Source organism: Rhamphochromis longiceps, linkage group LG20 (genome assembly GCF_057381845.1).
Source record: "Rhamphochromis longiceps isolate RC_006_pf linkage group LG20, R_longiceps_female_GT1.1, whole genome shotgun sequence".
Taxonomy (NCBI): Eukaryota; Metazoa; Chordata; class Actinopteri; order Cichliformes; family Cichlidae; genus Rhamphochromis; species Rhamphochromis longiceps.
The window spans coordinates 38,038,847-38,059,245 of NC_140576.1; the positions used below are offsets into that span (position 1 = coordinate 38,038,847).

A 20,399-nucleotide genomic window follows, 5' to 3' on the forward strand; every position below is an offset into this window, starting at 1 on the left:
ACCGCGTCAGCCGCAGGTAAAAACGACACACCTGAGCGTCGAGGAGGAACCCTCACACGTCTCTAACGTGAAACAGAGCAGCTAGCTTCGTTACCAGATCTGGTTTTGGGCAGTCCGGGCGCGTTCTGGATGTAGTCGGGTGTGGCGATGGCGCCGATCTTCTCCCTCACTGTGAACACGAAGTATAACTCGCGTCAGATGATGAGAGCTCACAGATCAACAAGCCTGACAGGAACGAAGCTTCGGAGGAGACTTACAGTCCCTTCACCCACCTTGCTTTTTTAGCTCCGCCTCCAGCTCGCTGTTGTACATCACGCCATCATTGAGCGTTACGAAGCAGTAGAGGCTCTCTCCTTTGACCGGATGAGGTCTGCCCACCACGGCGGCCTCGGCGACGGCCTCGTGCTCCACCAGAGACGACTCCACCTCAGCTGTGCTCAACAAGTGACCTGGAGGGCAGACGGGTCACCGTTACACCAGAAATCACCCTCGGGTGTCAGACACGAAGACGAGCGCATAAAACACGCAGGAACGCGCTGAGACGTAAAAAAGCTCAGAACAGACGAGAAGGTGCAAAATAAAATCTATTAAAAGTTTTTAAAAATGATCATTTAATAAAAGAAACTTAATAAAATCAAATAAGAATTCGTTTTGGATTTTATACACTTACAGATCAGAATCCCTGCGGCTGCGTATGAAACAAGTTTACAGAGCAACAGCTCCCTCTGCTGGTCAGACAGGTGTTTAACAGCTGGGTTTCACAGGCAGTCACTGGGTGGTCGCGTCTTACCTGAGACGTTCAACATGTCGTCTATCCTTCCTGTGACCCAGAAGTACCCGTCCTTGTCTCTACGGCAACCTGCGAGAAAATGAAGGGGCGGGATTAAAAAGTTTAGTGCAGCCGAGACGCCGAGTCGTGTTTTAGATCCACAGCAGCTGTGAAAGCCACACAGACCTGTGGCCACGCCCCTTTAGAAACGCCTGGTTAATAATAAATATTACAGGTTACTTCATAAATGAGAAACTTCTGATGTGCTAAGGTTTCAAACGGTCGCTGCAGAGGCCTCAGTCTGACGCAAATACGAGCGAACACGTGAAAAGTTTGTGTAAAAGTCGCCGAGTTCGTCTCTTTGACGCTTGCAGAGTCGAGTCAAACATGACGCGCTGCTCACCGTCTCCTGTGACGTAGTATCCTGGAAACTTCTTGAAGTAGGTGCTTTCAAACCTCTCGTGGCTTCCGTAAACGGTGCGCATCACGCCGGGCCACGGCTGCTTGAACACCTGTGTGAGAGGGCGGAGACAAACGGCAGGTGTGACGCGCTCGCAGACGCGCATGAAGCACGAAGACAAATAAAGGCTCATTTACTCAAGGCTGACCAGGTATCCTTCGCTGGGCCCCTCCAGCTCCTCCCCAGACTCGTTCAGGATGGCCGGCACCACGCCGAAGAACGGGAGCGTCTGTGGGGACACGCGGGGGAGGGGGGAACCGAAAGCAACGAAATGAAAAAGAAAACATTTTTAAAAAGACGATAAATGGTGAGAAAACCTGATTGACTTGTTTCTGCGTTTAATGTCTTTTTACTTCACTTCTATCACCAGCTTTCCTCGCTTCCCTTTTTCCTTCATGAATTTATCTTTAAATGTTTTTGTTTTCAGATTTACAGGTTTCCTTTGTCTTGTTTGTGGTGACAGAAGCATAAAGGCGGGTCTCACCTGGACCCAAACGCATCGTCAGCACTTTCTTAGATGTAAAGTTTTGAACCTTTTAAACCCAAAGTCTGCCAGAGCTCCTCTTCATGCCCATAGTAACTACACAAGCTGTGGAATAAACTACAAACAATAGAAAATCATTTGTGATTCTGTTTTTGTTTGTTTTCAAACACATTTCAGAGGTTTATCCCTCAAAACTGTAAATGCAAAAAAAAAAATTGCAAATATCCAAGCACGGGAAATTTTTGAGCATCTTCATAGTTTCATTTTTGAGATGCAATAATTTTTATAAACTGCAGGAAAAACAAAATAAATATCATTGTGCACAGTTTTCAAAGAAAACAGCATAAACCTGTTTTCTTTCGAGCCTCTCAGGAACCACACAGGAATCAAACGTGACGTTCAAACACAGCAGGAAACCTCTGAAAGGCCCTGCAGGGAAAAAACTACGTTTCCACCAAAAATGACGTCACAGATCAGCAACGCTCGTGTCTGGATTATGATGATTTTGTTGTTGTCAGTGCTTTTACAGCATTTTTGCAAGAAGCCGTTTGTGGAAGGAAACTGTGAGCGGAGACTAGATATAAGCAAGTACGACTCGTCCAGTTTCACATGCAAAGAAAATGATTGTGCTAGCCTACGTGGGTGTAATTCTACTGGAATTTAAAAACAGTTGTGCACAGCTGCAAAGGGCTTAAAAGGGTTAAAAGCCTCGATCACTGTTTTATCTTATTGTCTTCATTTAACCTTTTAACGTTTCTCCCAAACACACGTTTGAACCTAAACGTCATGTTCAGCCTTACTCACAGCAGATCCAGGCTTCATGGGCGTGGCCGCGGGCAGAGGAGTCAGGACATGTCCTCCCTGAAAACAGAAAGCAACTTTAATCTCAGGCAGCCGCCCAGCAGGGGGCAGCACAGCCCACAGTCTGAGGTAAAAGCTCAGCAGAGAAACAGCAGGTGCACAAAGAAGCAGAAAGGCAGGTTGGAAATGGAGACCGATCTGTTCTACATAAAGACGTTTGGAAGCGGCGGTGCTGAAGCTGCAGGAAACCATCACTCACCGTTTCCGTCTGCCAGAAGGTGTCGACTATCGGGCACCTCTTCTCGCCGACCACGTTGTAGTACCACTGCCAGGCCTCGGGGTTGATGGGCTCTCCGACCGTCCCCAGAACCTTCAGAGAGCTTCGCTTGTACCTGCACACAAAGGCACAGGTGAGTTACCCCGCAGGCTCCTCGTGGAGGGAGGAGGGGCCTCGGCTCACCTCTGCACCGGCTCGTTTCCAAACTTCATCAGCAGCCTGATGGCGGTGGGAGCCGTGTAGAACTTGGTGACCTTATATTTGTCCACGATCTCCCACATACGGCTCACGTCGGGGTAGGTGGGCAGACCCTCGAACTGACGCACACAAAAGATTCATGTACAAAAATAACTGCAGGAAGTTTGGAGGAAGTTCCAGCCTCTGATCATCAGACAGCTTTGGACTCATCTATCCGGGTTAAACCGTCGCAGACACATCAGTGTTACATCACACGTCAGCCCACACCTGTAAACAGGAAGTCTGAGCGCGCTCGCACACTCACCAGGACGCTGGTGGCCCCGTTGGCCAGCGGGCCGTAAGTGATGTAAGAGTGCCCGGTGATCCACCCGATGTCCGCCGTGCACCAGTACACGTCGTCGGGCTGGTGGTCGAACACCACTTTGAAGGTGGTGGCGGTGTAGAGCATGTAGCCGCTGACGGTGTGGAGAACTCCCTGCAGGCGAGACGAGAGGAGCGAGGAGGAGCTTAAGAGGAGCGTTCATATGCAGAAATGTGAGCAGGCTCAACGTGATCAAAACAGGAAGTCATCAAATGACCCCACAGTTATTCCACTTCCTGTTACTCCAAACATGAGCTGCAGTGTGGGTACCACCCGTTTCCAGCAGATCTTAGTAGTTAAATGTGTGGAAGAAGCAGCTGGTGGAGGTGGGTGGAGGTGACGCTCGATGAAAGTTAGGGACAAATGCAATCGCATGGCAGGATGCTGCAAATGGACCAGGTGTGCCCCGCCCCTCGCTGTGACAGCCGGGAGCGTCTCCAGCGCCCCTGATCTGGATGAGTCGATGAGCTGGGACTTCCCCTGCTGTCGATCCCTTCTAGCACAAACCCAAACATCTCCACTGTTTATTGTTGTGGCCATTTTTGATTTTGTTTATACATTTTGTATTCATTTCTGTTTTTTCTTTAAAGTTGTAACAATATGCTGACCTGGTTTGTTATGTAAATTTGTAATTTATTTTATTTTTGGAAAGTGATTGGTTTATTAGCTTATGGACCCTCCCATTAATCAAGGGCTTGCGAGCACCCTGGAGGCGTGTGGTAAAGATGTTTGTTTGTCAGATGATTTGGCAAACAATGATTTTTTGACCACTTTTTGAACTTGTTAAAGCAGATTAACTTTCGTTTCATTTTAAGCTGTAAGAAGTTATTTGGTTGATTTCTGTTCATAATTTTCCACGAAATAAACATCATTTAGTTTTAAACGATGAAGTCAGAAGTTCTAAAACAAACCTGTCACCACCCACGTTTGGAAAATAAAGGCCGTGACAGTTATAACATTCATGTCTCACTCTCCGGCTCACAGACACCCTGAACGAGTTACTGAAGCTCCGCCTGCTGCGGTGAGCAGGTGATGATGAAGGTGGGCTTTCCTCAGACACAGAGTATCTGAGCAGGACGCCTCATTAAGTGAGACGCAGGTGACCCACAGGTGTGTTTCCTCACCTTCGGCTTGCCGGTCGAGCCGCTGGTGTAGAGGATGAAGAGTGGGTCTTCAGAGTCGCACCACTCTGGTTCACACTCGTCTGAGACGCCACGCAGCAGAGCGTGCCAACACAGGTCCACCTCGGGGTTCCACGGCACCTGAACACGCGCATGCACGCGCACACACATGCACACACACACACACACACACACACACACACACACACACACACACACGTGAAACTGCCAAAGTCGTGCCTGAAACCCGGTCGATCGGCCTGTAAACATTCAGACCTGTAAAATCTAAGACACCAAACAGTTAGTCTGACACTCACACCTTCAAACTACTGAAGACAGTGAAGAAGAAGCAGCAGCTGTGAATCTGAGAGAACAGAGCCACAGAGAGTTAGAGAGGCCACGCCCACTGGTTTCCTGCGTCCCCGGGCGACGCCAGCGTTTTTAAAAACCACACAAAGGAACCTGAAGCCGAGATATTAAAATATGTCCAACGATGAATTTAATGTCAGCGGCACGTTTCAGACGAATCAGCTGGGAGATTATCCGATAACTAACGAGGATCCGGAATAAAACGCTCCTCCCACGGAGGGCGGTTCAAACTACAGGGTCTCCATCTGGGAATGCCGAAGAAGAAAGCCGTGAACACCGAGCGGGTGGATTTTACATACGTACCAATGTTTGATTCTCAAAGTTACATTTACAAAATAAATAAATATAAATTTTATTGTGTACGTTTCGTAAACTCAGTAAAAACCCAGCTCACTGACAGCACACCTGACGGAGCCAACACCACCTTCAGGTGACGTCTTCTATTCCAGCACCAAACGCTGACCTGTGTTAAAGGTCCAGATGTGACTGCAAAAACATCTGGACTATGTAAATGCTTTAAAGCGGACGTGAAGGACGAGTCGGCAACAATCTCCCATTACTCCCAGTGCGTTGGCTGCGTGGCCGCTTGGCTCCATCTCGTTTGCCTTTTTGAGCCAAAAACAATCCGCTGACGAGCCGCGTTCACACAGGAAATCGACCCGGGTCTGATGTCACAGAGTTGCGGCTCCCACGATGCTCGCGGTCAAACAGGAAGATACAGAGCTGACGGGTGAACGTCGAGTGGGCGGGGCCTCGGGTGGGTTCCAGCTAAAATAAATCTGCTCAGGTTTACATGCAGAGGAAAGAAGAGCAATTACCACCCTGGGACCTGAATCTTACCTGGCTGTCGCACAGGTAAGCTCTGGTGGGCAGGTACGTAGCGTGAAAACACGAGGCCCCGCCCGCATCTTGGTTAGCGAGGAAGAATCAGAGCTCTGTTTGTATCCAGAACTGGACCTGGTGCACCTCAAGGCTCTAGTTTGGGTCCTGCCTTGGTTGCAGTCTACATGTTGCCACTGGCTCCATGTTCTCACGCTACAACCTCTCATTTCAGGTTGCAGAGGACTTGCATCGATCTGCCTTTGAAAGCAGGGACAGACTCACTGCAGCTGTTATGCAGCTGATGTCAAACAGTGGATGGCTTCAGTTTTTAAATGAAACAAAACAGAAGTTGTCATTATTGGTAACTGGACCAGGCCTCTCTTCATCGTCTCCAGCTGCTCCACAATGCAGCTGCTCGTCTGCTGACTGGCACTAAACTGAACCCAGTGTCGGCCTCTCACTGGCTCCCGGTTCCTCACAGGGTCCAAATCTTACTTTTTGTTTTTAAATCACAAACCGGGCGAGCCCCTTCTCACCCGTCTGAGCTCCTGTTGGTTTATGCTCCAGGAAGAACCGTGAGGTCCAGGTCAGAACTAAGCTTAACTACTCCTGGACTGAAGTGTGGCGGTGACAGAGGCTTCTCTGTGGCAGGACCCAGACTCTGCAACAGTCTTCCTCTTAATATTAGACCTGCACAAACACTAACACTTTAAATCATCACTAGAGACACATTTTATGGTCTGGCTTTTCACACACGTTGAACATTTTGGTTTTAACAGCCTTATTTGTTGTTGTTTTTATTGACTTGTTTTCCTATATTTTACTGCATCATTGTTGTGCATCTTATTGACTTTACTGTTAAGCACTTAGTGCAGCATGAGCTGTTGGTGATGTGCTATACAAATCAACCCGACCGTCACCGTTTCAACGTCACGTGTGTCAAAGTGCGAAACATCTGCACCAGATGTGTGATGACATCAGAGCAGCGATGCGGTTTATAACCCAGCCCACCTGATTACCCTGGGAAACAACAAGGGGCGGAGTCCTCTGACATCTACCTGTGGTTCATGTATGTGTCGGCGACACCACCCATAGCTTACCACCGTCAGGCACTGCTGACTCGAGTCATCAATCGAGCGGTGCGAACAGCTTGGTGGGCTCACCTGAACCGAGTAAAAACCAAAGTCCTCCGTCTGTCACTTCATCGTAGCGAGCGCCTCGTTCAGCGTGCACTCTCACTGAGGGATGGCTGAGTCATCGATTAGTCTTCATCCGTGTCTCCGGATTTTATTTTCCGGACAAACGGAGCTCTGATTCTTCCCGACTGGCAGCGTTTAGAGGAGAGAAGCGTTACAGCAGGTTTATCAGACACCGAGTCGTCTCAGGGCGTGGACAACGCCCACAGGCGAGCGCTCGCCTCCGTCAGGACTCACAGGTGAAAGTGCACAACACGAGGAGTGTTTGCACAACAAAGAGAAAGTGTTAGTGTTAATCCACACTCAGAATTCACTTTTTATTCCAGCGAGTTTCAACAGTTCAGACAAAGATGCGACAGAAAGCAGCAGCACTTCCATCTTTGAAGGTTTCCTCTAAACGCAGCGCTGAATGATGTCATTATTTAATGTTCTCCAAATATTTAAAACTCATTCCAGATCTAAAGAAAATCTGTTTTTATTGGTTTAATCTGAACTGTCAAAAATCAGAGGAACAAACTGCTGCTGCAGGTAAAACAATAAATCAGCAACGAGAGCTTTTAAATCTTATCAGAGCTTTTGAAAGGACGATGCCAAAAATGACTGAAAGCTTCCAAACGCTCAGTGAGACTTGAAGCTTTCGCTCTTATCACGTTTATTGTTTCCGCTCCGCAGCAGATTCTGCAAATTCTTCTCAGAGTGAAACTCCCTCTAAAACAAAGAGTCGAAGCAAAGATGTTATCGAGGGTCAGCTGTGAAAATACCTTTGGTACGGGACGCGTTTTCTTTACTCTGCCCGCCTGTTTTTCCTGCTGGATGGGGGGAAGATGGAGGAGGAGGAGGAAGAGGAAGGAGAAGTAATGAGGGAGAAGGATTATTGAAAAGGAAGAACACAAAGATAAAAATCAGGATCCCCAAAATCAAATCGTGACAGTGATGAAGTTTGAAATTTCAGATTTAACAGAACAAAACAGAAAAAGAAAGAAAAGTCAGCATCCTGCAGTTCCTCTAGTGTCCAGCAGAGGCAGTGAGTCACTCCCACTCACTTCCTGGTTTGGTTTCCCCTTTATAAAATTTTCAGAGCCAATTTATAACCAGGAATTTCCACAAAACTCAAACTCTGAACGACTACAACGGAGGTCCAATCAGACGGCTCAGTGGCTACCTCCATCTGCAACAGGAAACACTGCCTCCATCAGGTCAGAAGTTACAGGCAGACCTGATGGTGGCGGCGCTCGCAGTGACTCAGGTGAGGAAGACAAAACCTTCAGGTGTGTGGTTTACCTGCAGATCGGGGCACGGCCGTTTGGCGGGAGGCGACTGCGAGCCCAGAATCCCCTCCGGTTCTTTGGACAGGTGCTTCAGCATGATACAGCGCCCGACCGGAAACCCTCTGCACAGACAGACAGACACACATGCGTACGCGTCACTGTGACCTCACAAAGGTACGCAGCACCACCTAAACTCAAGGCAGGGGTGAGTAGATCCCACACTCTGCACTGCAATAGGAGCTCCCACCCATCAGTGTGCGCAGGCTCGATCATTCTCATGCAAACAACAAAAAGCACATTCATGCTGGAACAGCGATCACACACGTGAATCTATGGTGAAAAATCTACGTCACACCGAGCAGCAAGGTCTCACAGCACCAATCGGAGCACGAGGACCGGCTCCACACCGCGATGGTGGAAGACAGACTACAGGTGATAGCAGCAGCGATGACGTGCAGATACATAACCAGCCCAACACGGCTCGCTCTGCTGCAAGGAGCCGATAAGGAAAGCACAGGTATCAGCGGCGTGCTGCACGGCGCCGCTTTAACACAGAACGAGAGGGCAGCAACGTTACAGGTCACATGATTCCTGCCTTCATTTGTACTCAGTTCATAACAAAAAAAAAGACTCCTCCCACCTGACTGTCTCAGATTTGCCTAAATGAGAACCTTTATTATGTGTGACATCATCAAACTGAGACAGAGTCGAACAGCTCCAATAACGACGAGCTCTTCCTGCAGCTGCTACAATAAAGTTTAACACGCAGCAGGAAGTCGAGTCTGGAGGATCTGTGACACACTGCGTCACGCCGCTCTGCTGGGACCAACAGCAGCCACGGTTGGAGGGGGTGAAGTCGCTCTGATAGGCTAACACACCTGAGCGTGTACTTGTTTACATATCTTTGTGGGGACCAACAGCCCGTCCCCACAAGCTTGAAGACATTCTTGAGACTCAAAATGTGGCTTTAGCATCAGGGTTACAGTTAGGTCATGGTTAGGCGTTCATGTCAATGACATGTCCTCACTAAGATATGACAACGTGTGTGTGTGTGTGTGTGTGTGTGTGTGTGTGTGTGTCTTACTTGTCTCTGCATTTCTGCAGCGCTTCATCAGCTAAGAGCTTCAGGTTGATCAGCTTATCTCCTCGATAGAAACCATCTACACACAAAAGGAAAGATGATTTATCCTGCCGTCAGACACACACACAGACGCACAGACACACACAGACACGCACGCACACACGCACACACACACACACACGCACACAGACACACACACGCACACACACGCACACACACACACAAGCACACACAGACACACAGACACGCACACACACGCACACACACGCACACACACAGACACGCACACACAGACACGCACACACACAGACACACACGCACACACAGACACGCACACACACAGACACACACGCACACACAGACACACACACACACACAGACACGCACACACACACACACACGCACACACACAGACACGCACACACACACACACACAGACACACACACACAGACACACACACACAGACACACACACACAGACACACACACACAGACACACACACACACTCCATTAGCTGGATTACAACCGTTGCTGGTTTCAGTAATCGGGGTTCAGACTGGGGACTCCTTCAGCTCAATGTCAGTAATAAATCTGCGTTAGTGCAGCAAAGAGCTGAAGTCAGCATCCTCCATTAATCAGTCGAACCTCCTCCGTGTCGGTCCGTCAGCTGATCAGATATGCTCTGCGTGGTTTCTGTACGCTGCTGCGTCACTCGAGCACACGGACCCCGACAGCCGAAGCTGTGACATCAGACTGGTGAAGCTCAGCTTTCACTGCAGCTCCATCAGCGAGTCACTCCCCATGTGCTCCACCTTCAGTCTGATCCTCGTCACTACAGCCAATCGCTCTCCCTTCCAGCAGAGCTGATGGGAAATGCTTTGCTTTACGCAGCAGCACCTGTGATGGTCACAGGTTAACTTTAGCTTTACTGTAAGATCCCAGCTTTAAAAATCCTCAGCGCCTAGTTTAAGGACGGATGCTTCCTCGCAATAATGTGCACACGGATTAACAAAGCATCAACTCTGCAGCTACGCCTGCACCAGTTTACCGAACCTCCACCTGTGCTGGTCACAGTTAACGGCAGCCACAGAGGCACCGGGCCTCATGATCTGCTTACAGGATGAATGAGTGTGTGGCCAATAACGCAGCAGATTAACTGGATTATATCACCACCCTCTAATCCAGCTAATAAGACTGATTATTGGCCCCAACTCAGCACCTCGGCCAGCGCCTCTCTTCACCGCCACGTCCAGCTTGGTGGGTGAAACGCGTGTGCACGCTGCATAAAAGGTGAAAGCGTGAACTCAAAGGTGCGCGTTTGGTATGAGATCATCAGGACGAATAAACGAGCAACATAAACGCTCCACCCTGACGCCGCGAGCGTCCCGGCTCCACCTCTGGGTGAAGACAGAGATCAATAAAGATGGAATGATTGGCGTGAGCAGCTTTTCGTGGGTCTGGATCTCGCTCCCCAGTTAACTCGGCCATTTCACCTTTTTTACAACCCACGAGTAGCTTATTGTCCAACCAAAGGAGGTCAGAGGTCAAGGTGAGACTCAACACTGCTACCACCCCCCTGCAGGATTAAGGATATCTTTAATGAGCGGGAACTTGTTGCAGGTGCGTGAGGCTGACCTGCAGTGATGAGCAGGCAGCACTGAGAGTCCACGATCCTCTCACACAGAGACTCTGCAGAGAAACCTGCAAACTGAGAGCAGCAGACCAGCGTTAGCCTCCATCTTTAACTCAAACCACCGTGTTCACGGGCGTCTGCATCTCACCACGATGGAGTGGACCGCTCCGATGCGTACGCACGCCAACATGGCGACCACCAGTTCGACCACCATGGGCATGTATATGGACACGCGGTCGCCCTTCTTCACGCCTGGAGACAAAAAAGAGAAGCGAGCAGGATTTACGACTCGATCCAAATATCTGAGCACATAAAACCATCGTGAACGAAACCTTTCACTTCATAGAGCGCTGAGAGGGGGCGGTGCCAGCGAGCGGATAACTCACCCTGAGCTTTCAGGACGTTGGCGAACTGACAGACTCTCTGCAGCAGCTCCCTGTAGGTCACCGTCAGCTCGTCGCCGGGGTCGTTGCCCTCCCTGAAATCAGCATTCAACACATGCATTAAAAACAAACAACAAGATGTAAGGTTTCCTCACATCTCCATGCTTTCGTCCTCCGAGAGCCGATGACCTTCAGATCAGGAAACACATCACTAACACGCGACACCGGGCCTGTCCCACGAGCTGATGAGCTCGACGGTCACTTTCCTGATTAAAGCCTCTGCTCTTTGTGCTCGCCAACGTCCGTCACATCGATTTCTGTGCTTGCGACCAAAATCTGTGTTTCTGGTTTGTGTTGCACTGTTTTAAGCTCAGAGATCAGTGACTGCGTACACACAACTTCCACACAAACATAGGGCGTAATTGTTAGGCCACAAAGCTGAGAGGAAGTTAGAGTGAGCGTCGGCGGGAGGCTCCATGATGCACAGGAGTCGTTCAGGATCAAATCAAACCCTGAGCAGTCTCTCCTCTAGCTAATGTTAGCCAATGCTAGCTCGGCTAAGCTGGCTGCTGGTTTCACATCATTTTAAATCAGCCAAAGTTAAAAACCGTCACTGGATTCACGCAGCGCGGCGCCAAAGAGCAGCAGAGGCGTGATACTCAGAACAGTCAGGCTGATAACGGCACTGCTGGTACTACGTGACAGAAATCTGCACTTTGATTCAGTTTTCCACTGAACGGTCCCAGAGGTTAAAGTAACTGAGGGCCATCAACGACTTCATCAGGCCTCTGTGCAGGAAAACACTGATGTTCATGCTCTCTCAGAACAGGAGGTCACGTCCATCCAGCAGCACACTCGTGTAATAAGGTCAGCCTCCATGTAACGACCAACGACCAACCAGAGCAGAAATTTGGGCAATTTCTCATATTTATAGATCCTGAAGGAGCCACACTGTGTTTGGGTGAAACTAATGATTGAATGACCTTTTACCCCAGACTGGACAAACAGGTTTTGGTGTTCCTTTAAGAACAACAACTCACAAACCAACCAGAGCAGAAACTCCAAGTCTTGGCACAGACTTGGTCTTGAGCAATCTTCACATTGTTGAAGTTGCCTCATGAAAACTTTCTGCTTTTTCACAACACGGCGTCATTCTGGCCGTTTCGGGAACTTGCAACAGCGACACTCGAGGGCACATCCTCCCTCCCTCTCCTGCACACGCGTGCAGTTTGCAGGGATGAGATGAAGCCTTTACAGCAGACAGAGGCGGACGAGCTGCGACAGCTCTGCCTCTGCAGATGATTGAAGCCCGGGCAGCTCGCCGGGCAGCTCGCCGGGCAGCTCGCCGGGCAGCTCGCCGGGCAGCTCGCCGGGCAGCTCGCCGGGCAGTGTTGCAGGCTGCAGACAGAATAATGTGGCTCAGATCCCACGTGGACAAACTCGACTACAAACAGCACCGAAAAACTGCAACTACAACCTCACACGCCTGCAGATTCACACACAGGCGCCCCCCTCACCCTCCTGTTAGATACACCGACATCGCCTCATTTACACACCTGCTGTCCACGCTGCCTGGACGCCGGTGAATCATCTCTCAGCTAGTTGAGTTCACCAACTCCAAACTGGAACCAGCCCAGAACGTGACTCTGTTCAGTGTAGTGCAGCTGCTCATTACACCTGAAACTGTTTGACTGCTGTTCGGAGCGCAGATGAAATTTGGCACAAACCAGGATTGAGGTTTATTTTTAAAAATTCATACATCTAAAAATAAGTTGCATACATTTCAGATCAAAGGCTGATTTTACAGTGAGCTGTGAAAACTTGTCAGTTTTACTTTCATAGTGTTGAACTTACAAACTTGCTAAAGAAAGAAAACGTTTCTTTCACAACAGGAAACTAACACCAAACACATTTCAGCTGCTTTCTAGAGCTTCGTGTTTGCCGTAAGAATGACGTTACGCTCGGCGGGGAAAAGCTGCATAAATTTGACACGTTTCAGGTGTAAAGTGCTTCTTCTGGCTCTCGCTCGTTTGTCGTCCAGTACGGACTGGTATCAGCTGCACAACCAGAACCTCAGCAGCAGCTGGGATCCCAATCTGCCTCTGTCTGCAGCAGCGAGGGGCGTTTCAACACTGCTGTGTGCACGTGCACGAGCGTGCATGAGCGTGTGATGGTGGGAGGGCCGCTCACATATCTGAGCGGTCTCTGTGACCCGCCTGCTGCTCTCAGCTGATTGGGATTGGGATTCCAGGCTGATATCCGAGCTGCCGGGTCCGCGTGCCCGCCGTCGGGCTCACGCCCCTCTGGCGTGACTGATTGTGTGGAGGTGCTGGGCCATTTATAGCACCACCACATTAACACTTTCAGAGCTGCACACGTGTCTGTTTGTGCATTTTACAGGAGTCTCAGCAAGCAGTTACAGCACGACCAGAAAACACCTCTGACATCATTTGTTTTAAATTTGAGCCACATCGTTTAATTAGATCGTTAAACGGGACTGCGCACGTTCTCGAGCAGCAGCAGCTAATCTGGTGTTAACTTCTTCAGTGTTTAACAAGCTAACGCACACACTCTGGAAGCAAACACTCCAACAAAAGGTCACGGCGCTTCTTAGCCCAGTCATCACAGCAGCCTGTGTTAGAGGAACACACACACGCACCTATAAATACACAACAGTGTTGGATTTATTTTCAACACTTGGCTCAAACGTCACTGAGACTCCAGGAGCTGTGAGGAGGTTTTTCACTGTCTCACAAAGATCAGACTCAGTCGCTCTGGGTCCTCTCCCCACTCAGAGGGGACCTGCTCAGGGTCTCACGCTCTGAGGAAAGAAGGTCAATACAGGAAAAGGCCAAAAACCCTTAAAATCAGCGGAGCTTCGACTCCATAACCAGCACTGAAACGACCCTGATAAAAACATTAAAATATATTATATTAGCTCCGCCTTGTTAAAGCAAGCTTCCTTCTAGTTGGCTGCCCCACACAAACAGGTGGGTGGAGCCTCTGACATCAACCTTCTCTCACCCCAACCAATCACAGCAGATGGCCCCGCCCCTCCCTGAGCCTGACCCGGAGGTTTCTTCCTGTTAAAAGGGAGTTTTTCCTCCCCACTGTCACCAAAGTGCTCATAGGGGTCATATGATTGTTGGGTTTTCTCGGTATCACCTTGAGGCGACTGTTGTTGGATAAATAAAACTAAATTGAATGAAACTGTGAAGTCAAACCTGGAGTTTTAAAAACATGACATGTTAGACTCGCTTCTCTCTGCTTTGTTATTAATGCCTGAGCATTTTCAGTTTAAATCCTCTAAAACAAACTGAGGTCAGTGATTTATGTGACAGGTTTAATGCTTCCTGCAGGGATTTCTCTCTGCTGCAGGCAGCCCACAGGTAATTCAGCTCTGACACGGGAACAGAGATGTCGAGTCTTAAAGGTGATCAGCTGCACTCGTGTGGAAACATTTTATTACTTCGAGCATTAATCAATAACCAGATTAATCTGCTGGATGACGCTCAGCAAACTTTGGACTGAACCTTCTGGATGCTTTCCAGAGATTGGTGGATAAAAGCCCTCCAGGCCTCTCCAGTGACCTTCTGCTGCTTTCAGAAGCTCTGCTCGCAGCATCCACTCCTCTGTGACCACAGGACAGTGACGCAACGATGAAAGGAAGCCTGAGAGGGCAGAGCTGGCTTATCTAAAATGCCATTTATGTTCAAGTCTCTCAGACTTAAATCATTTTTATTCTGACGTGAAAATGAAACATTTTCTTCCTCCTCAGGCTGTGAGCTTCAGTGACATCACTCGTTTCAGATTCATGGTTGATAAACCCAACCACACAATCTGTTTGAGAGACGGAGACAAAGGAGAGGACGGCGGTGTACCATGTGCCCGTGCTCGGTCCTGCTACTGTTAGTGTTGTATCAGCCCCAAGAACGAACGGCTGGCTTGGACATGACAGCCAAAGTTCAAAGGTCGTGAGAACAAGATGCAGCTACTCAGAGGCCAAAAGCATTTTTAATTTTTTATATATTTGAGCCTGTTGTTTATATTTTTCCAGAATCTCGTATTTTCTTTTTTTTTCTTTTAAAATATGAGCTTTTACATATTATTTCTATGTAAGTGTTATTTTATTCGTCGAGTTCCTGCATTATCATCATTTTTAACTCATTGCTCTGATTAAGCTATTCCACTTGCATTTAATGTTTTGGCGTCTGTAACACAAACATCTGGGATAAGGTCGCTCCTCATTGGTCGAAGCGCCTGTGTGCTGACTCACTGTAGCAACCAAACAGCAGTCACACCTTTGCTTTGTGCCAGTGCAGGTAAGACTGATGGAGAAACTCGCGTCTGTTTGGCTTTATTCACACCTGAGATTCACGATGTCGCCCCCACCCATGAACCAGCCCCCGCCTGCACGTGTCTGCCGGGGTCAGGGACCGGAGTCGTGCCTCTCTGTCCTCAGGGCGGACGAGCAGACTCAGCTGAGACGCCGAGTGAGTTCAGAGGGAGAGTCCTGCTGGCCCGACAACCGTCATGAGATGAAACTGGTTTTTGTTCTCCAGCTGTTTACAGGACCCAGTGATAAGAACACAGCTAACAGTGCTAATTTTATTTTAGTTATTTATTGGGGGGGGGGGGGTCTCTTGATCAGAGTACACACACACACACACACACACACACACACACACGCGCGCGCACGCCTGCATAACCGTGCGCTCATAGATCTGCTGAAATCACAGACACACACTGACCAGAAGAAGGCGACTTTATCGGCGAGCTTCTTCTCGTGGACGTTGCGGTCGAGCAGGTTGTAGCAGATGTTGGTGGACGCTCCCTCCATGCACTTGATGTAAATTTCTCCTTTGGTCACATCAAAGTTGTAGTCGAGGAACTGACCCGTGTGCTTGGTCTTCCAGAAGAAGTCCTTAGCAACGTCGCCCCAGAACTCTGCGGGACAGGAAGAGCGATCAGAGGGAGACGCATCAGTTTGCACATGAACTGTACGACTATTACAACAACAACAAACAGTAAATAAACATGGGGTTGCGGTTCCTTCAGTTACACACCCCGACGCATCTTCCATCACCACGGGCATCACTCCGTCTGTGACATCATCGTTAGCGTGGAAATACCAATGTACCCTTACACTGTATTATTACTGCAGTAACATCCTGGTACCATTTATTATTCTCTTTGTTGTATCACATAATTGCGTGGTTACATTATAACCGCCGTGTTACAGTATTTTACGCCCTGTTGTTCTTCCTGAGGACAGTTTATGTTCCAAGTACAGAGTTTATGCTCGTTACAAATACAGTTCATATTAAATATGTCTGCCCTCCTGACGCACTGCTCTGATGTGTTTACAGTTTGTTTTTAACACACACACACACACACACACACACACACACACACACACACACACACACACACACACACACACACACACACACACACACACCTACCTGAAAAGGTGTCGCTTACAGCAGAGCCTATAAACAGCCGGCTTTAATCACTGTTAATAATCAACCAGCTCAGGTTAAACTGTTTAACAGCTGCTGCTGCAGCCAGACGCCGCTTTGCAACGTTTTCCTCTAAAAACTGTCATCTGTGCATGAAGCCTGCAGCACAGACCGGCTGATATCATGCTTTACACACCTCCCTCCAGGAAACCACCTGAGCAGGTAAAACTACTTCCTTACTGCCACCAAACTAAAATAATCTCAAAGTTCATGTCTATGGGTTACACTAAACTACACTTATTACAAACAGAACAGCAAAACTTTCTTTCAAGTCATAAAGAGAAGTTTCATGTTATTTTTGCCCAAGCGGTCATTTAGCTTCTGAAACAGAACAAAGATGACATGAGTCTTTGCATGGTTTTATGTGACACTCTGCTACATGTTTAATTTTATAGATGCTGAATCTTTTCAGCTTCTTCGGCCTATTGGTATCAAAGTTGTTTCCCATTACAATAAATGGATTACATAAATGCTTGGATCATTCATTGTCACCCTCACTAAACTTTGATGGCTTTAACAGCAGCCTGCGTAGCCACGATGCCAACACGCCGTTGTGTTTCCAGAGGTGACCACATGTGGATGAGAGGGTGGAGTCAAAGGTATCACCAAATGCTGTGCGGTCACCAAGCTGCATCCTTGGACCGTATTAGTGCATCAACCCGGAGCACCGCCTTCTCAGATGATTAGTGCAGTGACCTCACAGCAGACATTACTGGTCACATGATGTCATCACAAAGCTCCAAAAGGCTCCAACAGCACAAACACGATCCAGAGGTCCAGTTCTGGGACTCTATGGGTACCGACTCAGTGCTGGCGCCTCCGCTGGTCACTAGAGGAACTGCAGCTTTCACACCCAAAATCTTGTGTTTCTTTTTGTATTTAATCCATTTCATCTTTTTGGATTTGTGGTTTTCAGCTAACTGGTAAGACTAAATTGGTCTCCATGGTCTCTGGCTATGATGTCACTGCACCTGCCTGATCGCTTGAATCCAAACCAAAGAGCGGAAAATGTCACAGATCAAAGGAGAGCACAGAGGGCACGCGCAGGGAGCGGTGCATCTGTACATGAAGACAGGTCTACACTCCACCCCCGTGCGCGTGCATTCCGGGACTATCTGCACCTGCCCATTCACACTTTATAAGTTTAGCTGACTGTACGATGACGTTTCTGCACTTCTGCTTTAACCCTGACCCATCACCTGTGTCACCTGGGGTCGCAGGTGTCGTCTTTGCTACCTGAGCTACCGTTTTGAGGAGACTCACCGTCCGGGTTGTCCACGGACTTCATGTAGAGCTCTCTGTACTTGTCGAAACTCGGGACGTGAGCCTCCTTCAGCTCCTCGGAGCCGTGGAACACGTTCTCCTGCGGGGGTTTCTCAGGGATCATGTCTGAAACTCGAGCCGTGAGCTCAGCTTCCAGAAGAAACAACGGGTCTAGCGGGCAGGTGTCCTTCAGCTGCAATTAATGAATAGTGGCTACGAGGCTAGCAGGGTGCCAGCTAACGGCTAGCAGCAAAGTTCATTTAGACTTCCTTGTTCTGCAGGAGCTTTTTTGTTGAGCTTCCGCTCAGACTTTGTGTGCAGAAGCCGAGCTTGGACCGTAAACTCGCAGGTGCGTCTGTAAACCGGATCCCAGGTGAGTGTGGGTGTAGCTCCCGTGGACTCTGTCCGCTCCTCTCGAGGAAAGTCCTGCAGATCGGACACGGAGCCGCTAACAGGCTAACGCGCTGAGCTAACAGCCTTCAGGAGAAAGAGAATTCACACGCGTGCGCAGAAGATTCCTCCCGCTTCAGCGTGTAAAGTGTGTTCTGGATAAATGTGGGCAGCAGTTGGACCTCTGGCCGAGAAGAGCCTGTGTGGACTCTCCGAAGGAGCCGCTGAGAGGGTTTCGTCTCTGAGCTGACAGGTCGCAGCTCCTTCTTTTTCTTCTTCTGCTCCAGGAAAGCGTGTGGCGCTGAGCGCTGTTTGGCTCCAGGGGCAGCCAATCAGAGATCACCGCTGATTCGCGGACTCACGGAACTGTAAGAATTTACAGTACTAACAATAATAAACAGGGCTGGTGCTGCATTCAAGTGCTTCTCACACAGGGTTTAAGATAGTAAAAGTTTTGTTTATTAAATTTTGGCTCAGTCTCGGTACTGTGCAAAAGTCTTGAACTTACATTGTGCTGGGAAAATGAGAAATAGGTAAAGCGATGAATGGAAATCCAGTTTAGAAGCCAAAAACAGAATTTATGTGATTCTAATGACCGTCAAGTCGGACAGATGGTGTTGCACGGTGAATCCAACTCTTATAGAACTTTTTTGTGTTCAATCCATGCGTTTTAAGTTTACCTGTGACAGAGCTTCATCCTTAGAATTACTCAAATATATTTTGCAATTCCAGAAGCGGAAGTGAATGGAAGGGTGGTGTTTTGAGGCTAGTTTCATTTTTCCTTAGATTATTGATAACGGTCCAATGCTGCACCCTTGTGGGCACAGCTGTGTATTACAGCAGTCCCTCATATCATATTTTTATCTATTTATTTTTTAAGTATTTGAGTCAATCCGGCAGCATTTCTCTGAGACAGGAGAGCGGTCTCAGAAGCTCATGACCCGTTATTGATCCTCGTGAAAGAGAAAAATCTTTAATTATACATTTATCACTCAGTCTCCTCCTAATCAGTTTTTATTCTGTAGGATGAGCGGTGGCTCGACAGAGCTCTGACTGTTTGTCAGCCTGGCTACAGAGCTGAAGAGAAACCTGGGGTTGTTCTTATTTTCTTCAATCAGTGATGAATAGTAAGATGTTCTGGCTTTGTGGAGGGCTTTCTTATAAAGCAGCAAACTATTTCTCCAGGCTAAATGATGATCCTCTAAATTTGTGACACGCCATTTCCTCTCCAGCTTACGAGTCATCTGCTTTAGGGTACGTGTTTGAGAATTATACCACGGAGTCAGGTACTTCTGATTAGAGACCTTAGTTTTCACAGGAGCTACAGTATCCAGAGTCGTACGTAGTGAGGAGGAGAAATTATTAACAAGATAATCGACCTCTGTTGGAGCAGCGTTCAGATAGCTGCTCCGCTCTATGTTGGTACAGGGCATTGGAGATGATAACAGTGGGTGGATTATAGTCTTAAACTTAGTTACAGCGCTTTCAGAAAGACATCTACTTTGATAAAGTCTACTCTCCACCGCTGTGTAATCAATTATTGTAAAAGTAAATGTTATCAGGAAATCAGGATATTATACTGTAATCGGCTCACCAGCCACTTTATTAGGTACACCTTGGTAGTACTGGGCTGGACCCCCTTTAATACTTCTTGGCTCAGATTCAACAATATATTCTGGTGACATGACATCATCATGACATCATACAGCTGCAGCACCCATAATGAGAATCTCCTGAACATCCCGAAGCTGCTCTGCTGGACTGAGATCTGTGACTGCGGATGTCGTCCGAGGACAGCGAACTAATCGTCATGGTGAGGAAACCAGTTTGGTCTTAGCTTTGAGATGTCGGAAATCTGGGATTCATAGAGTATTCCTCTGACGCCGTCACAAGCCATCAGCAGCCACCCCTGGGTAGGCTTAAACGATGCTCGGCTGGTCCTGAAACCCCCCAGCAGCAACCTGAACACGGACGCTCTCGTGACGTTCACACCACAGATG

At 48.4% G+C, this 20,399-nt stretch overlaps 1 protein-coding gene across 2 annotated transcripts in view; it reads right to left on the minus strand.

Moving 5' to 3' along the window:
* acss2 (acyl-CoA synthetase short chain family member 2) overlaps positions 1 to 18,696 on the minus strand; it is a 20,251-nt gene extending 1,555 nt beyond the window's left edge. The window contains exons 1-18 of one of the 2 annotated variants that reach the window (XM_085394313.1): positions 18,010 to 18,695; positions 15,976 to 16,171; positions 11,228 to 11,319; positions 10,990 to 11,093; positions 10,844 to 10,916; positions 9,211 to 9,286; positions 8,140 to 8,248; positions 7,620 to 7,667; positions 4,475 to 4,612; positions 3,294 to 3,464; positions 2,975 to 3,108; positions 2,774 to 2,906; positions 2,518 to 2,574; positions 1,378 to 1,458; positions 1,173 to 1,281; positions 791 to 859; positions 273 to 449; positions 95 to 169 (exon numbers count right to left, since the gene is read on the minus strand). In XM_085394313.1, coding sequence (XP_085250439.1) covers positions 95 to 169; positions 273 to 449; positions 791 to 859; positions 1,173 to 1,281; positions 1,378 to 1,458; positions 2,518 to 2,574; positions 2,774 to 2,906; positions 2,975 to 3,108; positions 3,294 to 3,464; positions 4,475 to 4,612; positions 7,620 to 7,667; positions 8,140 to 8,248; positions 9,211 to 9,286; positions 10,844 to 10,916; positions 10,990 to 11,093; positions 11,228 to 11,319; positions 15,976 to 16,171; positions 18,010 to 18,133 — 1,966 coding nt within the window. In that variant the 5' untranslated portion in view covers positions 18,134 to 18,695. Of the gene's footprint in view, positions 1 to 94; positions 170 to 272; positions 450 to 790; positions 860 to 1,172; positions 1,282 to 1,377; positions 1,459 to 2,517; positions 2,575 to 2,773; positions 2,907 to 2,974; positions 3,109 to 3,293; positions 3,465 to 4,474; positions 4,613 to 7,619; positions 7,668 to 8,139; positions 8,249 to 9,210; positions 9,287 to 10,843; positions 10,917 to 10,989; positions 11,094 to 11,227; positions 11,320 to 15,975; positions 16,172 to 18,009 lie in introns of both variants that reach the window. The other variant, XM_085394314.1, reaches the window with a different exon arrangement.
* Positions 18,697 to 20,399: the final 1,703 nt, after the last annotated feature.